A 20391-nucleotide genomic window follows, 5' to 3' on the forward strand; every position below is an offset into this window, starting at 1 on the left:
CACGTGTCTAGGTGTGCCCACAGATGTGTAGGCTTGCGTGCATTCGCTTTTCGCTAGGAAGTGTGGCTGCCTTCTAAAATGGTACCCGACTATGGTTGGTTCTTTATCCCAAATGGTAAAGACATCATGGCTGAACTTCATGTCTTTTTTTCCTATCTGTCTATTGCCTATTGATTGCCCCACCTTCTCGTGGACAGCAGGTCAGAGGCATAGCCATAAATTTTTTTTCTGGAGGGGGGGGGGTCAACCATACTTTCTGTATGTTCGTGTATGTGTTTGTGTGCGTGGATACATACGCAAGCAAAAGTGAAAATTTTGAGGGGGGGGGGTTGAACTCCCTCCCCCCTTCCTGGCTACGCCCCTGGTGGACATATGGGTGGCATGCAGTTGACGTCATCCGCGAGGAGCGCTAACGGCAGGGTCGCCATTTTTCAGATCCGCACACTTGCTGCACGCACTGTGTCCGAGATCCATAAGGCGACTTGGTGACTAGAGACCTACGGAACACTTCTTGCACACCGACGCATGAACAGCACAGACGGCGTATACAAACGGATCTACAAAATAGCGCGGCGAAAGTGTTGCCGCCTTGCGGATCAAGGCTCAGTGCATACCGCCTACACAGTATTCCAACAAATGTTAATCAAAGAGGTGTTAGCTTAAGCATCATTGCGTACGTGGGGAGTTTGTGTCTTTGTATTGTATCATTTGAACTTTGCAGCGCGACTCCACATTCGCAACAAGCAACCAAGAATGTGCAGTCTCGTTCAAAAACAAGACAAGTCTCCGCCAAAGTGTCAAACTAAAATCCGCGCATGAGAGATGCAATCGGTTGCGCCCTTACTTTATTGAGGGGGTACTTCAAGCACATGTGGCTCGACAGAGCACCACTTCATTGCTTGCCTCGTCTATTCTTTCGTTCCAAAAAAATGAGAAGTCCGAGTTCAAAATCACAGAGCTCAAGGGATCACAACGCTGATAAGTGACGATAACCTCCATTCCGTAGCACTGCTTATTGATAGAGCTATTGCACGTCCCACGGTAACTTTACTTATCACTACTGCAGTATGCCAAGAGCGATGACGATATTCCGGAACTATGTGAGCGGCTTTCTGAAAAATCTCTATCTGCAGTTACCGATGGGTCCCCGAAAACCACGAATGACTTTTTCAAATGTCCAACATCTGCCGAGCACCGGTGCGTCTACGATTTTCGTGCACGCATTTCGAAACACATCAGTGTCTTAATGAATGACAGCATCGTAGAAGGATTTCATCATTACGGGAGAACTATAGCAGCGACTTTTCCTTTCCAATCTCATTGCAACCGTTAAGCCCAACAGCTCTCATCCTATTCTCTTCCCCTTTAATTGATAAGTTCTCTATATCGCGTCTATGTCTTTTTTTTTTCTGTAAGTTGATTTCGCATTTATGTTGCTTTTATGCTACTGTAAACAGCTTTGTACAAAATAACTTTGGTTTGTCAAACCTTTGTGTAAGTCATGCTACTGCTTTTTGTTTCATAATGCTTACCCTTACACTGTTCCAACTGTGCACGTTTTGCGGTGTATTGCCAATAAGAGACACAGACCTAGCCAAGCCGATTTGTGCCCGTGTCATGTGTACCTTGTATGGATACGAAATAAAGTTCAAGATGTCATGGCATTCGATCACAATGCATTGTCAAAAGAACGAGAACCGGGACTTGGAGAAAGTTGTCTTGGCTGTCGTGCGCGACCACGACAACGTAACATCGCGTACAGATCTGGAAGCCAGCTTAGAGAGGCTGCATGTAAAACCACCGGCTGATCACAGGCCTGTGATCACAGCTACACAACTAAGATAGTAAGTAAAGGAGACAATGACCGTTATCACAACCGCAGGGGCTGATATGGAAAGATCCCGAGGAACACAATGTTTACGCAGTCCTCTGGGGTACCAGCATGAGTACAATGTCCGAAAGATGTGAAAAAGTTTGAAATATTAAAGCGGGCCCGTGGTACAAAACGGCGCAAGGAGAACGGTGCCACCGATGCGTCTAGCGGCCCGCAACTTTTGGCGAGCAAGAAAGCTTCTCCGCGCTCTTACAGGACGCAAAGAGACACAGACTAAACAATGCACACATCATTCTAGCGTGTCTAATACCTGGTATTCCAAGGGAGTGAACGTCTTGGTTTGCACGTTTTCCAGGAAGTGGTGCCGACGCAGTCTCGGTTGCGGCGCTTCGCCGCCGAGTCTTTTCACAACCATCTTGAGGCTGTCTCTGGGCCAAAATCTGCGAACACACACGACACGGCGAGTCGCGGGTCTCAGTATTTATGGGCACACAAAACTTGACCACAAGAGGCAAATGCCGCACGGACACTTCACACACACACACAACACGCGCGCTTGGAAGAGATCAACTCGCAAACGTCTTCTAGCCGAGTCCCATTTCAAGTCGCCTTACGACGTTTCAAACGGTCAGCTGCGGACGGCCATGCGACGTACCGGCAATTCTAAGCTATCCGTGTCTAAAGAAAAGCGGCGATTGTTGTTCAGGACATGATGGTCGTCTTCGGGAGACCAACAAAAAACACACATCAAGCGGGCAAAAACCGAAACACGCACACGCCGAAGCGAGGCGGCGATTGGCTAATATCGTTCACGTGACCTGTTGTAGCCAATCGCGAAGCCAAAAGTCACTTCATCTCGGCAATCATGGCGGCGCCCATGTGCTGCACGGCCGGTGATCTGGACAAATTTCGAGTGGCGTCGGTGAGGATTGTTTACACAATCGTTTTGTGTGCCTGTGTTAGATGAAACGCGCGCATGCTCAAAGAAGCCACGTTCGAGAATTCGCTTGCGCGATCGGCATGGTGGCGATCAAGCAAATGCTGCGTTAAAACGGGATTTCGGGTGTTCTTTGTTTTCAGCTTCCCGACAGCGTATACTACGTCCCAAACTTCATCACGGAATTTGAAGAGAAGTCCCTCTACGACAAAGTCTACGATGCACCTAAGCCCAAGTGGGTCCAGCTCGCTCACAGGCGACTCCAGAACTGGGGTAGGTGCTGTTGTAGCGGATGGCCTTACAACATCAGACGGCAAAATACGGTTGTCCAGCGCACGTTTACACTTCACCATAATTTTCTTTCGCAGGTGGACTGCCCCATCCCAAAGGCATGGTCCCGGAAGCTCTGCCGCAAGTAACTTCTTCTAATATTGCCCGAAGCTAAAAAAACCGAGCGCTCGTTATGTGGTAACCGACGCGTTTGACGCTTCGCGCGTCCTTGCAGCCTCTTTGCACGAACAAATATTTAACGACCTTGCGATTTGCAGGAAGCACTTAGATTGCCAATAAAACGTCAGCCTGAAACTGCCAGGGCAGTTCGACTGCTGACCCGAAGGTCGAGGGATCGAATCCAGGCCGCGGCGGCCGCATTTCGATGGCGGCAAACTGCCAGAGGCTCGTGCGCAAAGGTTTAGGAGCGCGGTCGAAATTTCCGGAATCCTACACCACAGCATCTCTCATAATGATATCACAGTTTTGGGGCATAAAACCCCAAGAATTATTAATTATGCAAGGGCATAATATATCTCCAACTGAGTGAAAATTTGCACTTGCTCTAACAATCGTTTTGATATGACAAGCTAGTGTCAAAACAATTACAGCACAATTTACGCAATCTGAACATTTCATTTCGTCGCTAAGGGCCAGGAAACATTCTGAACGCTGAAGTGTATGACGTGTCAACACAGCATTTGTGAAATATAATGCATACCACGGATGCCCTATGCAGCCAGCGTGCAGTGGATTCTTTATAGTCCAAGAAAGCATTCACGGGTTGCTTCGTAACTTCTGCGTATGCTTAGCGGAGTCATTGCTTTGGGTACAGGTACACGAGACCTTGGTTACCTCATTGGTCTTTACTGGGTGCTCAATCTTTGTGTGCAGTGGCTGAAGGACATATCCGCCAAAGTTGCTAGCCTGGGAGTGTTTGGCGAGAAATTGCCCAATCATGTCCTCGTCAACGAGTACAAGCCTGGCGAGGGAATCCTGGTGGGTCTTGTAAATGATCGTCAAGCCCGTTTCACAATTCTAACATTCTTCAGCAGTGCTACTGCAGTCGGTAGTGAGCTGTGTTCTCTGCCATGTTGTCAGTAGCACTGCTGCTGTTTGTAGATTTTCTTTCAGGGTGATTGCAGTTACAGCATGGGTACAACTATGTTACACATACAATTACGAAACGTGAATGCGTGTGAAGTTTAGCTAATTAAGTTTAACAGACATGTTGTGCATGCATAGACAAGATTTCCTGTGAAAAAGTGATGGTTAAGAAAGGGAAAATAGACAACCACCCATTTGTAGCACGAAGCCACAAGGAAATCCATACGGATTTTCGTCTTTCTGAGACATCCGTATGGATTTCCTTGTCGCTTTGTGCTACATATGGGTGGCTGTCTATTTTCCCTTTCTTAACCCTTCTGCCACCTTGCGGGATTCCGCAGAACTCATTTGCAATAAAAACTGATGGTTCTGTTGCGGTTTCTTTTTTTTTTTTTTTTTTTTCAAGCAAAGTTTGTATTGACTGACCTGTGTAGCTGGTGGTGTTCCAAAAAACCCCCTTCAGCCACAGCTTGTGCGCCTGCATTATAAAAATAATAAACAAAACATGTTCTTTGCGGGGCTGGGGCTTGAAAACGGGTCCCCACAATATGAAAGCGACTGCTTTGACCCCTAGGCCACGCGCCCATGCTTGCCCAATGTGAACTGAACTGAAGTGCATGAATGCGTTCTACCGACTATGCAAAAAACAATTGGGAAGCAGGACACTTGCTGTCGGTGCTTCATTGCTATATATTTCGTGTTTGCGGACTCAAAGCGATTTGCTGGACAATGCGTAAGGTCGATATCAGGAATCACACAGCTCAGGAAAATTGAATTTCTGAACCACGTTTCTGTGATCGCGTGATAGTCCTTTTTTGGGGGCCGTTCTATGGGCTGACGAATGCTGGAAATAACACGAAAGACGTCATATCGATTCTGCCCGAAAACAGTGTTCAGGGGATGGCCGCTACCTAGAAAGAAAGAAAGAAAAGCAGTATGTCGGGCATGCCCATGCCCAGCTTTGCTTGCCCGCATTTTCCCGATTGAGGAAAGGCTCCTGATTTTTTTTTTTATTATTACAGCCTCATGAAGACGGCCCACTGTACTACCCGGTCGTGACCAACATCACCTTGAATTCGAGCACCGTCATCGACTTCTACAAGCCGCGGAAGAGCATAACCTGCGAGGTCGCGGAGGTGCTTATATTTGCCACATACGTAACCATTGAATTTTATGTGTCAGTAGCAAGTAATTGAAGCAACTAGCTTCAAGTATTCATAAATCCCATTGGTTGTTGCCTAAATTCAGCGTCCTCTAGTCTTCCTGGTTAACCACTGGCTTGTTTGCGCTCATGTTTGACGCTAAGATAAAATTTCGTGGTAGGCTTACTTTATATACCATGTTTGCATGCAAAACTTGACTTGTTTGTTCACAATGGTATCTGAAGAGCAGTGCATTGGTTTGTGCCACTAAAGAGAATGACTTCATTGCAATGTAACGAAATGTAATGCCTGGTGTAGGAGACATTTCAGCGTGTATTTCATAACTCACCGATGAGTGATGGTTCACATTGTTCATGACTGTAATGTCGGTGCAGGGCGCTGAGAATTCCCACATAGGGTCGCTTCTGCTGGAGCGGCGGAGCCTGTTGATAACGAGCGGCACCATGTACACCGACTACCTCCACGGCATCGATGCCAGGACCGAAGACGTCGTCGACGACTCCATAAAGAACCTCGACGCCTGCTCTGTCAAACGAGGCACGGTGCTTGAAAGGGGGACCAGGGTTTCCCTCACCATAAGGGTCGTTCCGAAAGTACTACGGGCAAATGTGCTCCAGGCACTGTTCAAAAGGTGAACCAAGTGGGAGGCACTCGAAATGTGTTTGTTTCGCAATGCCGGCTTCCGTTTCGTCGAGGCAGTCAAGTCGGAACGGCTCTGCACTGAAACGAAAAGTGTTGGCTCACCAACATGCTTTCAATCCACAGGGTATTTGAGGGTTGTTTACTTGCCCCGTTGCCACTTTTGAGGTGTGTACCTCGAAAGCTCGCATCGGCCAGCGCGGCAGGCAAGCAAGACTGTTTTTCTTTGTAATAAAAGCAACGTCTGTATGTCTTTTTGTGTTGTTGCCTGTCATCATGTTGTGTTGAGTATGGCACGATTGTACACAGTGTGCAGGAGGGGGGGGAGGTCTGGCAAACAAAGTTCCTTCATTATTGTAGAGTACAAAAGCCACGGCAACCAGAAACTGCTTCGACACACAACTTTTAGTCAATAACCTTCTGTAAAATAAGTTTACAAATGCCTCCGTTGGTAGTTCTGCACATGCAGCGTGTTCGCATGCTAATGTGTCGGTCTTTCGGCTGTGCAGCGTTGGAATTCGAATGCGCATGGCACAGTCCGCAGAAAAACAGCAAAAAGAAAAAGAACCATGGGTGAAGCATGCGGAAAAACGAAACACATTTGCAATCTTTACTGTGTCCTACACGTCTTAAATAACTGCTTTCGAACAAACCTTTTAATTGGTGCGATCTGCGGCAACCGGAATCTGTCTGACATGAGAACTAGAACTTGTCTAAAGCAGTTGCGAAGCACACACGGTATGAGTGCAACCGCATGATATGACACCGGTGAATCAAGTTCAGCCTTTTGAAGTAGACGTGTGCTTTCTTTTGTTGTTGTAATTGCTATTTAACTGCCATTCAACCGTGTGTTTGTTATATGGGTCACAATAGTAGCATGTTTACGCAATGAAGCACTTAGCGGACTAAGGTGTATGTCCAATTTTGTGTAGATGGTAATAGTGCAAATAGCGTCGAGCTTCCGGGCCGGTGCCACGGTGTTCACCTCTATAACTTCACCACTCTTGCCCCTGAAGGTGTCAAAAAGCTTTTTAAGACGATAGTCTTTCTTGGGATACTTGTACGCAGAAATTTTGGTCTGTCTGTCTGTCACACGATTCAGCCACCTGGTCGAAGTTTAAGCACAACACCCAGCCTTCTTGAACTGGTAGCTGCGTTCATACTTGTGAACATTGTCGATCAAAAAGCAAATATTACGCATATCTGAGGCGCAACATCAATACGTAAGTATTAGGGGTGTGTTCCTTTTTTGGCTACTTTCTATCAGGGGGAGTGAAAGGGCACTATCTCATTAATAGTAGCGGAACCTCCTCCCCTTCGCAGGAACAATCCCAGCAGTGGCATGTCGAGGTGGGTGGTAGTTTGGGGGCAGCGGTGATGACAGGGAATAGAACGGAGGGGAGGGCAGCCGTCCCCACCTCCCCGCAAGCCTGCCCCCACCTCCCCCCAAGATCAAACAACGCGTAACCTCCCTGCCTCCTTCTCACCAAAATAAGTCTCGGAAGCCCCCCTCTCCCCCAGTACAAAAGTCCTGGCGCCGCACGTTTGGGGACGGGGGAAGGTTCTAATCCCTCAAAATTTTTAATTTTGCATTTGCATACATACGCGCACAGACATAAACACACGCACAAACATAAAGGAGGGTCAAACTCCCCGCAAAAAAATTTCTAGCTACGCCCCCGAATCCCAGCGCCGCCCCTAGCTGCTTTCGCAACACGAAACTTGCGTTGTTTCGCACATGGTTTCGCAGCAGACGACGACCGGTTTCGGTTCCATTGCGTAAGTTTTCACTTGCCGCCGAGTTCGTTTCGCCGGTGCCCATTGCACAGCCGCGAGTCTATGGTTCTTGCTGCTCGTGTTTAGCCGACAGGCAAGCGACGCGTCCGAACGAAAAATTCGTCAATTCAATTGAGTCGTCGAAATAATTCCCGCAGCTCGATACCGTCCCATTTGGAAGCCGACGAGATCCCGAGGTAGCGTGGCCGAGCGGTCTAAGGCGCTGGTTTTAGGCACCAGTCTGATAAAGGCGTGGGTTCGAATCCCACCGCTGCCACACACTTTTTTTTTCAGTGTTGCTTTTCTTTTGTTTTTTTATTAGTGGAAGGGGCTGTATACTTGGATTCTCTTAAAAAACAAGCGAGAACTAATCCTATGGTACAATGTAATACTGTTTGAAATAGTGCCGTTTTTTTTTAACAGCTAAATATGTGCCAAAGATAAATGTATCATATTTTTGTTGTATTACAACTTTGTCACAGCAATGTACTGCCAAGTCCGGCCGTGGTACTGCTTATCACTTGTTCTCCAGATGACACTGTAAATATTTGTTTGATTAGTGCACTCTGTGTTTTCTGCCAGTGCGCTGCCATGTACATAAAGGACGTGTAAGCTTTGTCAAGCTGCTTTCTAGCGGCTTTTACTCCCATATGCATCAAACATGTATGTAAACGTGCTAACTAAACTAAACTATAGTGACTAATTTAATTGGGACATATAATTATTGAAGCACACGGCTCCTAATTACTCTTGAAACAAAGGGCGGATCTATTTCTCATTCGCTGGACCTTTGTCGGGACGATTATTCATTTCATTATCGCGTGACACGAGTTAATTATAGTGTTGACGCACCGGCACAAAGGGCGGTTGCCCACCGCGACCCCCCTCCCCGTTCTTTAGTTCCAGCGCGGAGTTTGCGTTGTAACGATTCATTGAATATTTCTACGTATTTATGAAATGTCTAAACTAACGAGTGAACGAAACCACTCCGTGTTCAACGAATTATTGAAAGCACGTATTTACGTGTCTGTCATTTGTTCCGCTAAGAGAAGTGCGCAGTTATTTTTTTTTTTTGTCTTGAAATTTTTCAAAGGAACGATACTCAGAAAAATAAACAGGGCGTAAGCAGCTTTCAAGTGCATGTCTGCAGGTTAGCATTATATATAAAAGTTAACGTGCGCATAAGACGCACTTATTGCAAACTGTGCATGTGCAAAAGACAATTCATTTTTTTGTTTTCTACTTATCGATTTTCACGCGCTGCTCGCCCTTGCCCGTGGTCTCGCTTGCCAGGGGCGTAGCCAGAAATTTTTTTCGGGGGGGGGGGGGGGTTCAACCATACTTTATGTATGTTCGTGCGTGCGTTTGTATGTGTGCATGCCTATATACGCAAGCAAAACTGAAAATTTTCGGGGGGGGGGGGGGCTTGAACCCCCCAACCCCCCCCTTGGCTTCGCCCCTGTCGCTTGCATACTTACCAACCGAATCTTCTTATAGTAGTTCTCATTTCATCACTGAGAAAGTACAGGATCTATCCACGTTTTTGTTCAAATACTCGCAAAAACAAGTACTGCGGAATTAAATGTACCACCACTCTACGAGCCTCATTTAAAACCACAGATCAAAATCAAAAGGTTAAAAAGGGAACAAGGTCGGCGCGAACTTTCGAATGCTGTGTAAACATGGCGCAGTAATGGCAATTAAAGTACAGAAAAAAAGACTTCGTGAACGATAACTCGACAGCGCGCCGTCTCGGACCACTAATTATGAAATTGCCGAAGATGGTTTAGGCCTCAAATTAGTGTGTACGCCGGGTTGGTTGTTTGGTTGGTTGCAAAACTTTATCGAGGTCCTGCAAGGCGCGCGTCAGCGCCGGGATCGCGCTGAAATTACGCTTACTGGTGGAAGCAAGAACGAAATAGCGCGTTTAAGTTAACCCTAACTTTGTTCGTATTTCACTTGACCATGACTGTTCATAGTGACCGTGAGGCAATCATGATATCCAGCAAATCAAGCTGTAGAAATCATTGTTACTACGATTCGAGTTAAACGTGCCTATATGGTCCGTTATTAACAGGTATTTTGAACCGACAATGCCAGCAACGTGTACTACTATTCAAACACTTGTCATGCACGAATATTCTTGTTACCAATCGGTCAGCTGTCACTGATACGGCCGCCTCTTCCCAGAAGATATTTAACTTTGTACTTACCGATCATCTGAAGTCGCGCACCTCCTTCTGCTGCATCATTTGTCCTTTTATATCTTGCCCATATTATATTTGCCCATATTATATCTTGCGATGTATGAAGCTGTGTTTTCTTATTTCCCCCCCCCGCCTTCTGCTTTAAGTGTATCTTCGCGAGTACTTGCCACACGTGCGGACGCCACGAGGCGAACGCGTCACCAAAGACGCCAAGTGAGATTCCGAAACTACGGCGTAGCGTGTCGGCTAGGCTGAAAATGAGGCAGGAATATATATATATATATATATATATATATATATATATATATATATATATATATATATATATATATATATATATATATATATATATATATATATATATCCACATATATACACACATATGTATATGGGGAAAGGAACATACACATACACAACGATATGCCAGCTAATGTCATTTAAACGGACTTTCCCATATCTCATATATGGGGCCGATTTGTCAAAGGGATTTGGCGTTATTCGAGAAAGATATCGGTGCCGATCTACAGAATGCCTAAAATCTGCACTCCGATTCTGAAATATATTTTTTGTTCAGTGGTTACGTTTCAAGAAATTGTGACCGCATGGAATGGCTCATGAAAAAAATTGGCAGCGTATCTGCCATTTATTGGCAGCGTATTGCGTTATTTTACCATTTTATGAATGGCCTTCGAACTGAAAAAGAGCAGCAATTAACTTTAAAATGCTGCAAGCTTGGCACTGCGGATGTGTGTCATTTCACAGCCATTTCACAGCGTCCCCTTAAATTGCGCGCATGCCTGTGTTTCCGATGGTGCGCATCGTGCATTTATCCTGAAACAAGGTCTAGGTACGGGCTAGTTGGTATTGCATTTCAAATTGTGATCACAGCGCAAAGTAAGACACGAGACAGAAAGCAACGAAGACGAGCGATGTATTTTATCGTCAGCATGCCTTAAAGACAAACATATCTGACACTCAAATGAGGGCATTTTATTGTGAGGAATGATTTTCTTTAAACCTAGCACACGAAATATTAGGTGGCTGTAACATACATGGCTTGTGTGTTGAACATGTATAGAAATATACACTTTCAGTGGAATCCGCTTCACTACTTCATTCGTCACTTTCACCCGGCCGTAAGGTTTACTTCAGTATACTTTAACCAGCACTGATCGAAAAATAGTCAGGGTCATTAAAGCACAGGTATAAGCTTCCATAATAATAATAATAATAATAATAATAATAATAATAATAATAATAATAATAATAATAATAATAATAATAATAATAATAATAATAAAATTTCAGTTCACAGGTTGTCTCAGCAGTACGAGATTGAGCAGAGAAAAGACAATTCTAGCACGTCCCTATACTGCGCATATTAAATTGATTTTAACTTTACGAATTAACGGATTATAACTTTACGAACTGATGGCATCCCCAACACGACTGCTTGCATCTACATCACACCTAATCCAGAATTCCCGTGAATGGTAAAACATTATATTGAGAGAGACCAAAGCTCTTTTAATTTAATTCGCAATTTAGGAGCATTAATATTTAAAGATCTGGCTATGTGGTACAAGTACAAGCTGCCGATGCCGTAGCGAAAAATGTGCACAGTGTAAGGCGCCATTACGACTGAGACTAATCCTTCACAGGGTGCGTGCCACCTTGATTGTTTAAGCAGCTGACTATAGATATTCGATATAATACAAAATATGTACGATCACCGAAAACGAAGCTCAAAGGGTCGACAAGAGATACAAATCAACAGCCGTACGTCTGCACTGTTGTTACACACTGCTCACAATCTAGCTATAGCTCGAGTTGCAATTGGCTCGAGCGGAGCTGCGCGAGACCGCCGCCAACCAATCACGTGACGACGTGCGCCGTGACGTCATTTCTGTGAGACAGTGGCGTAGCCAGGGGGCTGTTTTGGGGCGTTCAAACCCCGCTCATTTTGCATTTTGTATATATATATATATATATATATATATATATATATATATATATATATAGTATATATATATATATATATATATATATATATATATATATATATATACGCGCACCCGTACAAGTACAGTAGCCCCCTTTATGTTTGCTCTTGGGGGGGGGGGGGCAGCCGCTCGCCATTGCTCCCTCACCCCTGGTCAACTCCGACCGCATAGAAGGGAACTCGATTAGCCGTTCATATACACGCAACAAAAATCTTTGGTACAACCTGGTAACCGCGCACACGCATACATTTCACGATACCGACTTTACATACACAACTGCTGCCGAACTAGAGCATATGCTGCCTCCTTCCGACTAGATTGAAGAAGTACTTCACGTGCTCCTCGATTATTCATACACATATATAGAAACAATATGGCGAGATAAGTCGCCGCAGGGCGACACATTCCGGGGCGGACACTTTCGAGATTTTTTTCCTTCACTCTTTTTGGGTTACGTATATACTGTCCGGAGTCCGTTGCATGACTGTACCAGAGACAGTCACGAATTCTCTGAACGCGATCGAGAACTAGAATAGAGACTCGTTCATACGTTTCTGAAAATAGAAAGAAAAGAAAAAAAGAAACATGGGAGAAAACGTGCTGTCTCGGAAAACGTACAAACCGAAATTCACTAAAACATCGCGTAGTTTGACTCGATAACGACATCGCGAACGCGAACATTAGCACCGGGAAATCGTTGGAAACGTATCAACGGGGTTCTACTGTATGCCGGGAAATTGACGTTAATTATATTGGGCTGCTGGGGCCGCAGAAGCGTCGGAATGCTATTCTGGACAATTTCAAATTCCGCCATGTTGTCGAATTCCGCCATTGCTCAAGCCTGATTGGCCCGGACGGCTGCTACGGCTTCTCCGATTGGCTTAAAATTCCGCCATTGCGAAACTTGGCAAGATGGCGGAATTTGACAGTGTCCAGGATAGCATTCCCCCTCTTGCCGTGAAAAGATCGCTGCCATTCGCGGCCACTGCGTCCAGTGATGATTATGATGCGTCAGGCGAGGAACTTCAGAAGAATTCAGAATACGTTTCAGAAGAATTCACCCCTAGACGTTGAAAAGAAGAAAGTGCAGCGCAAAGTGACCAGCTACTTCAATGTGGTTCAATAAAAGTGAATATAAGGTGACGGCGGTATGCATTATTTTCTTCCTTTTTAGAACCTCTTTGGTTAATACGATTTTCCCATAATACGTCTTACTTTCTGGTTCCCGTGAAAAAACGTATCGACGAGATTCCACTGTATGTGGAGCAAAATGTAATGCCAGACGAAAAGGGGGGCGCCAGCTTCGCTTGTCCGACGGTTCTCACGGCGTGGAACTAGCTGGGTTTTCGCTTCCCCAGTGCGTCGAGCAACGTATACCAAGTCCCCCGCAGGCTTCTACTTTATAGTAGCGCGCATGGTCGGTCGCGAAGCCGTGTGGGAGTAGCCGCACGTGTGGCTACACTTCATTCGCTGGAGGAAAAAGTGTTGAGGCGCGCCCTCGGGCGACAGCCCCCGTGGGCCGGCGGCTCCCGGACGAAAGCGTAGGCGGTCAGTCAGGACGCCTGGCGGGCCCTCCTCAACCTGCGCATGTTCTGCAGGGATAGCCGCTCCTCCATCTGTTCGTTGTCCTCCGCTTCGGTGGCGTCGTGACGGCGGCGGACCCAGATGTACTGGCGGGCCACCAGCATCCAAACCAACGTGCCTGCACTCGAAGAACGCGAATACAAAAAAAAAAGAAGGTTAACTAGTGAAGTCTATGATTCGCCAACGCGCGCTGTTACATAATCATCATCATCGGCCGCAAACTTCTTAATCTCATCTGCCCCCCTAACTTTCTGCCTCCACTTCGCGCGCTAGCCTTCTCGGAATCCAGTATGCTACTCTCAATGAGTAGCAGTTATCTTGCCTTCACGCTACGTGCCCGTTTGTTCCGTGACCCACTCTGCTCCCTTCTTGTCCGTTGTTACAGCTCGTGCGTATCCATCATCATGTGAAACATGGGGGGAGGGGGCGCCTATGGTGGGGAAGGGGGCTCCAGAATCCCCCCCCCCCCCCGCACACACACCTTACAACGCATAAGTTTCCCGCCTCTCTGCCCCCCACCCCCTGGAAATTACTTGAGGCGGGTGCCACCCCAGTACAAAAAAAAGAAAAAAAAAGAAAAGAAAATCAGGCGCCACTCTTGTGCAAAACACACACAAACACGAGAGTGAACAGGATAAGAGACTGTGCGAAGGATATTTGGACATTCATTTTTTTTTGTTTCACAGCCATCTTCATCTTCATAATCAACACCTTTCTTCCTCTTCCACACCAATTCACTTTCCCCAATTCTGAGCAGCAGCTTAGAAGGCTGATCCAGGCCGATCTCTCAGCTCTTATACCACAAATCTCCACAAATCCATAAAATCTCCATAAAGACGAAAAAGGTTCCATTTCCAGCTGATTATATGGATATTCATCCCTTCGACGTATATCATCGAACCTGAAATCTTTCCAGCTGGAAATGCTTTTAAGTGGATAAATAACCAGCTGGAACGTTGTCACTTGCCGGCTGAAATACGGCTATATTCAAGCTGGAAATTCATCGACTTCGAGCTGCATTATAGTTCTATATATATAGCTGAATTATGCAACCGGAAACCTTTCCAGCTGAAAAAATTCAATAATCAGGCTAGAAACGGAACTTTTTTTTTCGTCTGTCTCTCTCTCTCTCACAGCTAGCGATGGAGAGAGAGGAAAAGCTAACTGTGTGTGGTGTACATGTAGTAAATATGCTAAATTATATCAGATTTTTACTCCTGCGTAGCCGCGTCTTCTGACTTTACTATTACGTGACCCGATCAGGTCCATTTTTCGTAACGATAGCTCTACTACGCGATGTCTCGCAAGGTCATTCATCGCGTCGCAATGACCTTGAGCCGCCGGAGCGCACGTGACGTCACGCCACGTGATCTGCTGCGGAGAGGCGTTGCAGCCGCGCTCACTCGGAGCCTCGCCGCTGCGGGACTACGCGACCGGGCGAAGGTTTAATGAATGGTCATGTGCGCAAAACCAAGCCAAACACACACCTTTTGTGATAACTATAGGTTTACAAAAGTTAGACCTCAGCTAATTTTTTTCTCTCCTCTTAATGTCGACAGGGACATTGTCTGCGCCTGTTCGTTCTCTTATCAGCTCTGCCGTCCCCTTGTTACTCCGTTCTACAGCGGTCTGCGTATATTTTAACGTCCTTCTCGAGTGCCTTCGCTTAAGAAAAAAAACCTAAGAAAAAATATCTACTTCGTCCACAGCGGCGCGCCCGCCATTCACTTGTGAAAGACAGTCGTGCCAGCTGGTTTTCGCTCGAATCGTAAGCACTTTTTCTCGGCTAATATCAATACTACAGATATCAGGAGTTAAAGGTTAGTCGATCGCTACTACATAAAACATTACGTTTAGCCGAACAGCGATGCAAGCATTTCCGACAAAATTTACCAAGGCGTTCAAGTTTCCGACGTAGAGGCAGCGACACAAACGTATGTATGGGAAAGCCAACTATAGCTGAAGCATTCTAGCATTTCTTGACGTCATGAAAATGAGTAAGCGTTATTGGATGGAGCACTTATGCAAATTCTCTCTGTGGGAGGGGCAGCGATGGCGGTAGGCGGAGCTGACTTTTTTTTTTTTTTTTGCGGTTGTAACCAAGTATATATAGTGCCGTCAAAGGGGGAAAGAAAATGCGACGGCAATTGTTGGAATGAATCGAAGCGTGTCCGCACCGCTCAATAAGATGGGGAAGAGGACCGCTTTTCCTGCCATGCATATGGAGCCGTGAATGAACATTTCGTTGCCGAAGTAGACCAGGTAGACCGCCAGGCAACACACGGTCGCGGAGTAGACGCTGCAAAGAAAGAGATCGCGCTTCTCAATAACACATTGAAAGTTTACACAGATGAGTTTCTATGTACTGCAAACGTGACCGCAAAAGGATGCTGTTTCCCTGGCGAGGATCGCCCGAGTGTACGAATGGGATGCTTTTATTGATGCGGGATACATGTACATGTACTCACGGATTCAAACGCGACATCAAAATTTTCAGTATAACGATCTTGTATGCGCAATTGCTCGAGATAAACACGTCATGTCGCGACGAATGTGGTCTCTAAAGATAATCAATTGGCTCTGGTCTACACGTTTGAGTTGAAATTACGCCGATACGACCCGAACTGATGAGGGTAGAAACAAAAGCATGAGCATTACTTAGCCCTAAATTATCTTCAATCTGTGAGTATTGTACGTACAGAGGCGAGCACATGAGGGTGGCAGGCGGGAGGGGGGCGAGGGAGGGTTCCCTTAATGGGGAACACTGCGCAGGCCTATGTATTTATATGTGTATTTATGTGCATGTAAGTATGTGTGCATGTAGATGTGTGTGTGTGTATGGGTGTGCGTGTACACATGTGTATGTATGTATGTGCGTGTGCACCTATGTATGCATGAATGTACTTATGGCGTGCATGCACACATGTATGGCAGGCGTGCTCGCGTTATGTACAGTCGGCGTCAAAAGTTTAGAGACAACTACATCTGAGGAAACTAGATTTTTCAGCAATATGTAACGGTATCCGCATACTGCATATGTTAGTAGCACGCTTTAGAACAGACCGGAAATGTAAATTCAAGGCTGCCTGCCGAAGCAGCGGGAATAGTCAGCTTTTTCTCGTGTCTCGTGGTTCTTAAACTTTCGACCGTTTGAAGTCTATCTCCACGAGTACAGGTAAATTTAAAAACATGTGCAAACAGCTGCGCCGACTTTATGCATGCTACCTGTAGTGTTCGCTTTCTTGTGCGTTTTCTGGGTTAGCGATTGGCGCTCCCTCTCGTTGCAAGAGTGGCACTTTAGATAGCCTGGAAGGGCACAATTTTACTAACGCGAACGAAATCACCTTTCTCTTTATAATATAGACTAGTCTACTTAATATTCAAGTACACCTACGCTGCCTGTTCGAGGAAGATGCTGCAGTGGAGAACCAGCACGCCGTTGTATAGCGACCAGAAGGCGAACGTTCTTTCCATTTCAGGGCACCGCTCAATCTCTGGAGGAGGAGATACATGTCGAATCGTTGATTATTCGTCTATCTATCTATCTATCTATCTATCTATCTATCTATCTATCTATCTATCTATCTATCTATCTATCTATCTATCTATCTATCTATCTATCTATCTATCTATCTATCTATCTATCTATCTATCTATCTATCTATCTATCTATCTATCTCTCGTACCTATCTATCTATCTAATCTATCTATCTATCTATCTATCTCTATCTATCTATCTATCCTAATCTATCTATCATCTATCTATCTATCTATCTATCTATCTATCTATCTATCTATCTATCTATCTATCTATCTATCTATCTATCTATCTATTATCTATCTATCTATCTATCATCTACCCTTCTATCTATCATCTATCTATCTATCCTATCTATCCTATCTATCTATCTATCATCTATCTATATGAGATGTACATAAATAGATAGGGGAATAGCGAAATCGAGTCGCATACCTACATCAGGGGCGGCGCCAGGGCTTTGTTAATGGGGGGGGGGGGGGGGGGGGGGCACTCACGACAAGTGAGTTCCTTCAGGGGTGCAGGGAACTTATGCATTCTGTTTTAAATATATTTCCCCTTAGGGGGGCAAAGAGGGGGCAGGCTGAAATTTTTCTTTTATTGGGGGGGGGGGGGGGGCTGCGGCGCCCCCCGCTGGCGCCGCCTCTGACCTACATGCATAACTAAGGCCGACCACTGCATACTCAAATATTATAATAAAAATACTCAAATATTCTAATAAATGATAACACGATAAAAGGCTCAGCTAAGAGGTATGCTTAGAGAGACAGCCCAGCATGGGAATTCCCGAGGATCTACACAGTAGAGCACTGCACGGGCCTGGGCCGGCCCAAAAACCCGGACCCGGCCCGGCCCGCGGGCCGGGCCGTCCGAAGCGTTTTCCGGCGGGCCCGGGCTGGGCCCGGGCCTGAAAGTGCGGGCCTGGCCCGGGCTTGAGGCTGCGGGCCGGGCCGGACTCGGACCCGGTCATTAAAAGGCGTAAGTCGAGCCTTCGAGCACACGCGAACGTTATGCATTGCATGGTCTAAGGTATACTGTGCCAAGCTGAAGTGACACGTGCAAAGAGCTGGCTCTTAGTAAAGCCAGAGAACACCAATAAAAATAGAAAAACAGTTGAAGTGCTATTTTTTTTCACCAGTATAGATAGATTGGCACTGTATATTTTCACTAACATTTCGTCTGCTGGACCAGACTTTGTCAAAGTAACAAGTACATCGTGGTGGGTTTCCTTATAAACACGCCAGATCGCGTATATATATATATATATATATATATATATATATATATATATATATATATATATATATATATATATATATATATATATATATAACTAACAATGGGCCAGATGACGGTTGTTCCCATGGGAGGAATAAAGGTTTCAGTTTCTTATTCGAGGTTGACACATACGGTACATTTCACTTATATTCCTTGGCGTTACGTGCCAAAACTACGATACGATTACGAGGCACGCCGTAGCGGCACCGGATCAATTTCGACCACCTCGAGTTCTCTAACGTGCACCTAAAGATAAGTATATACATGGGTGTTCTTGCATTTCGCCCCCATCAAATTGCGGCCGCCAAAGCAATATTTCTATGCATGTACAAAATAAGGTTGATACCACCACCACCACCATGCATGTACACACCAAATTTTCCGTCCGATCGCCCGCTACAGCGCGCACGGCATCATTAATAATCATCATCAACAACTAATATCCTCTAGCAGGCCCAGGTTACAGTGTACTCTACCCAGGTCGGGCCTGGTCATGAACAAGCGCGCCTTGGATTAGTTTAGTAATGAACGCCCGGGCCCGGGCCGGGCCTGGGCTTGGAACGGCGGGCCCGGGCCGGGCTCGGGCTGGGTTCGGTCATGTACGCCCGGGCCCGGGCCCGCGCTTGGAACCACGGGCCCGGGCTGGGCTCGGGCTTCATAAAACGGGCCCGGGCCGGGCCCGCGCCGTAAAATTCGGCCCGTGCAGTGCTCTACTACACAGTAATGTACTTTTCATTTGTTAATTCGTTTCTGTGCTTCATTGGCTTTATACAGATCTTCCTTCCGGGAAAACTAGCCTGAAGCTGCGCAGAAGATAGGAAACACACACACACACACACACACACACACACACACACACACACACACACACACACACACACACACACACACACACACACACACACACACACACACACACACACACACACACACACACACACACACACACACACACACACACACACACACACACACATCGAGGAGCCCTCGATCTGTTAGGTACTGTTATATGATGCACATCATAGGACGGGACGGGCCATTAAAGTTTAATCCTTCTGAACCTTTTGCCGCAACATCGGATACCTTGTAACAAAACTACAGCCCAATGAAATAGCTAGGTCAGTTCTAAACGAATCACCCTGTATTAATGCCAAGGGGGAATGAATCCAGCATCTGCGCGGCTCAGACGGCGACGAAAATCCATGCACGCGCGCTCCGTCTTTGCAGCAGAGACAATAGACACATAGCGCGTAAACAAACACATCACACAGGCGGCTCCAGTAAAAGTGAAATCAGCCCAATGGCTCGGAAGCTGCGCCAACCTACAAGACCCAAGTCGAATGCGAAGCTCCTGTAACTCCCACTTCACCGCTCACGAAACAAATGTTAAGGAGAAGCCCACTTTCAACAGCTCGCGAGGGACTCGCACCACCTAGGCCGCACCACGCGCGCAAATAAGCTTTTGAAGAAAACGCAAGACACGGTGGTATTGAGCGTATCAAGAATCCCAGGTGGAGCGAAAATAGCGTAGTCGAAGCTCACCGCCGCACTTGAGCTTGGTGAAGAGTCTTTGCCGCAGGAAGTCCTGTTCTAAGAGGCACCGTACGCCGGCCCCTAAATTTGTGATCGCCATCAGCCCCAGCCAACTGCGCAGGGGATGCACTATCCAGTGCGTCATCTCTGCGGACTCCTGTCTGCAAAATTTCCTCAGTTTTGCGACGGCGGAGGTGTAAACAACGACAACGCTTCCCTGCGAAAGCACGCACCGCGTAAGATATGCACAACTGTTGCGACTTGTTGGACTAACAACAAGTGGCGTTCTTGCGTGCGGACGCACCAACTGTTTGTCGTGAATTGGGTGTCTCACTAGCGCCACGGCTCGGCCAGTTCAGAATTTTTTGCTTTTATTACTGTAGCTGCGCTCCTAAAATGTATGTTAATATACTTGTAACCAAATGCATTTACATTAACAAAGATAGGATATTAGCGCTTCAAAAGGGCCATGGTGCTTAAATTATGGTTATCATGACGTAATTTGGCTTCGTGTGCAGCGCA

The 20391-nt window shown here is 46.2% G+C and overlaps 3 protein-coding genes and 1 non-coding gene across 4 annotated transcripts in view; 2 read left to right on the top strand and 2 right to left on the bottom strand.

Moving 5' to 3' along the window:
- The window catches only part of LOC119373414 (endoribonuclease Dcr-1-like), a 47018-nt gene extending 44422 nt beyond the window's left edge, over window positions 1–2596 (bottom strand). Inside the window, 1 exon segment of the mRNA XM_037643439.2 lies at window positions 2145–2596. Within this exon segment, the coding sequence (XP_037499367.1) occupies window positions 2145–2249 (105 nt within the window). The 5' untranslated portion in view covers window positions 2250–2596.
- Window positions 2597–2684: 88 nt separating this feature from the next.
- On the top strand, window positions 2685–6197 carry LOC119373416 (alpha-ketoglutarate-dependent dioxygenase alkB homolog 6). The gene is made up of 6 exons (XM_037643442.2): window positions 2685–2756; window positions 2915–3044; window positions 3140–3186; window positions 3936–4040; window positions 5171–5284; window positions 5686–6197. The coding sequence occupies exons 1-6, from the start codon at window positions 2700–2702 to the stop codon at window positions 5944–5946; spliced, it is 714 nt and encodes a 237-aa protein (XP_037499370.1). The 5' UTR covers window positions 2685–2699; the 3' UTR covers window positions 5947–6197.
- Window positions 6198–7922: 1725 nt separating this feature from the next.
- Trnal-uag (transfer RNA leucine (anticodon UAG)) lies at window positions 7923–8003 on the top strand. Its single transcript has one exon. It is a non-coding gene; the product is annotated as a tRNA-Leu (tRNA).
- A 4014-nt stretch (window positions 8004–12017) lies between these two features.
- On the bottom strand, window positions 12018–20141 carry LOC119375517 (ergosterol biosynthetic protein 28 homolog). The gene is made up of 4 exons (XM_037645709.2): window positions 19879–20141; window positions 16915–17014; window positions 15698–15819; window positions 12018–13638 (listed from the first exon to the last, which is right to left on the bottom strand). The coding sequence occupies exons 1-4, from the start codon at window positions 20012–20014 to the stop codon at window positions 13490–13492; spliced, it is 507 nt and encodes a 168-aa protein (XP_037501637.1). The 5' UTR covers window positions 20015–20141; the 3' UTR covers window positions 12018–13489.
- Between the last annotated feature and the right edge of the window lie 250 nt (window positions 20142–20391).

This window comes from Rhipicephalus sanguineus, chromosome 11 (genome assembly GCF_013339695.2).
Source record: "Rhipicephalus sanguineus isolate Rsan-2018 chromosome 11, BIME_Rsan_1.4, whole genome shotgun sequence".
NCBI lineage: Eukaryota > Metazoa > Arthropoda > Arachnida > Ixodida > Ixodidae > Rhipicephalus > Rhipicephalus sanguineus.

Excerpts from the sequence above, each read along its gene's own strand:
- LOC119375517 (XM_037645709.2), bottom strand. The coding sequence starts at position 20,014 with ATGACGCACTGGATAGTGCATCCCCTGCGCAGTTGGCTGGGGCTGATG. Across the intron at positions 17,015-19,878 it reads CACCAAGCTCAAGTGCGGCG|AGATTGAGCGGTGCCCTGAA; the intron begins GTGAGCTTCGAC and ends CTCCTCCTCCAG. Across the intron at positions 13,639-15,697 it reads CTTCCCCATCTTATTGAGCG|GCACGTTGGTTTGGATGCTG; the intron begins GTGCGGACACGC and ends CTTCGAGTGCAG.
- LOC119373416 (XM_037643442.2), top strand. The coding sequence starts at position 2,700 with ATGGCGGCGCCCATGTGCTGCACGGCCGGTGATCTGGACAAATTTCGA. Across the intron at positions 3,187-3,935 it reads TCCCGGAAGCTCTGCCGCAA|TGGCTGAAGGACATATCCGC; the intron begins GTAACTTCTTCT and ends CTTTGTGTGCAG. Across the intron at positions 4,041-5,170 it reads AGCCTGGCGAGGGAATCCTG|CCTCATGAAGACGGCCCACT; the intron begins GTGGGTCTTGTA and ends TTATTATTACAG.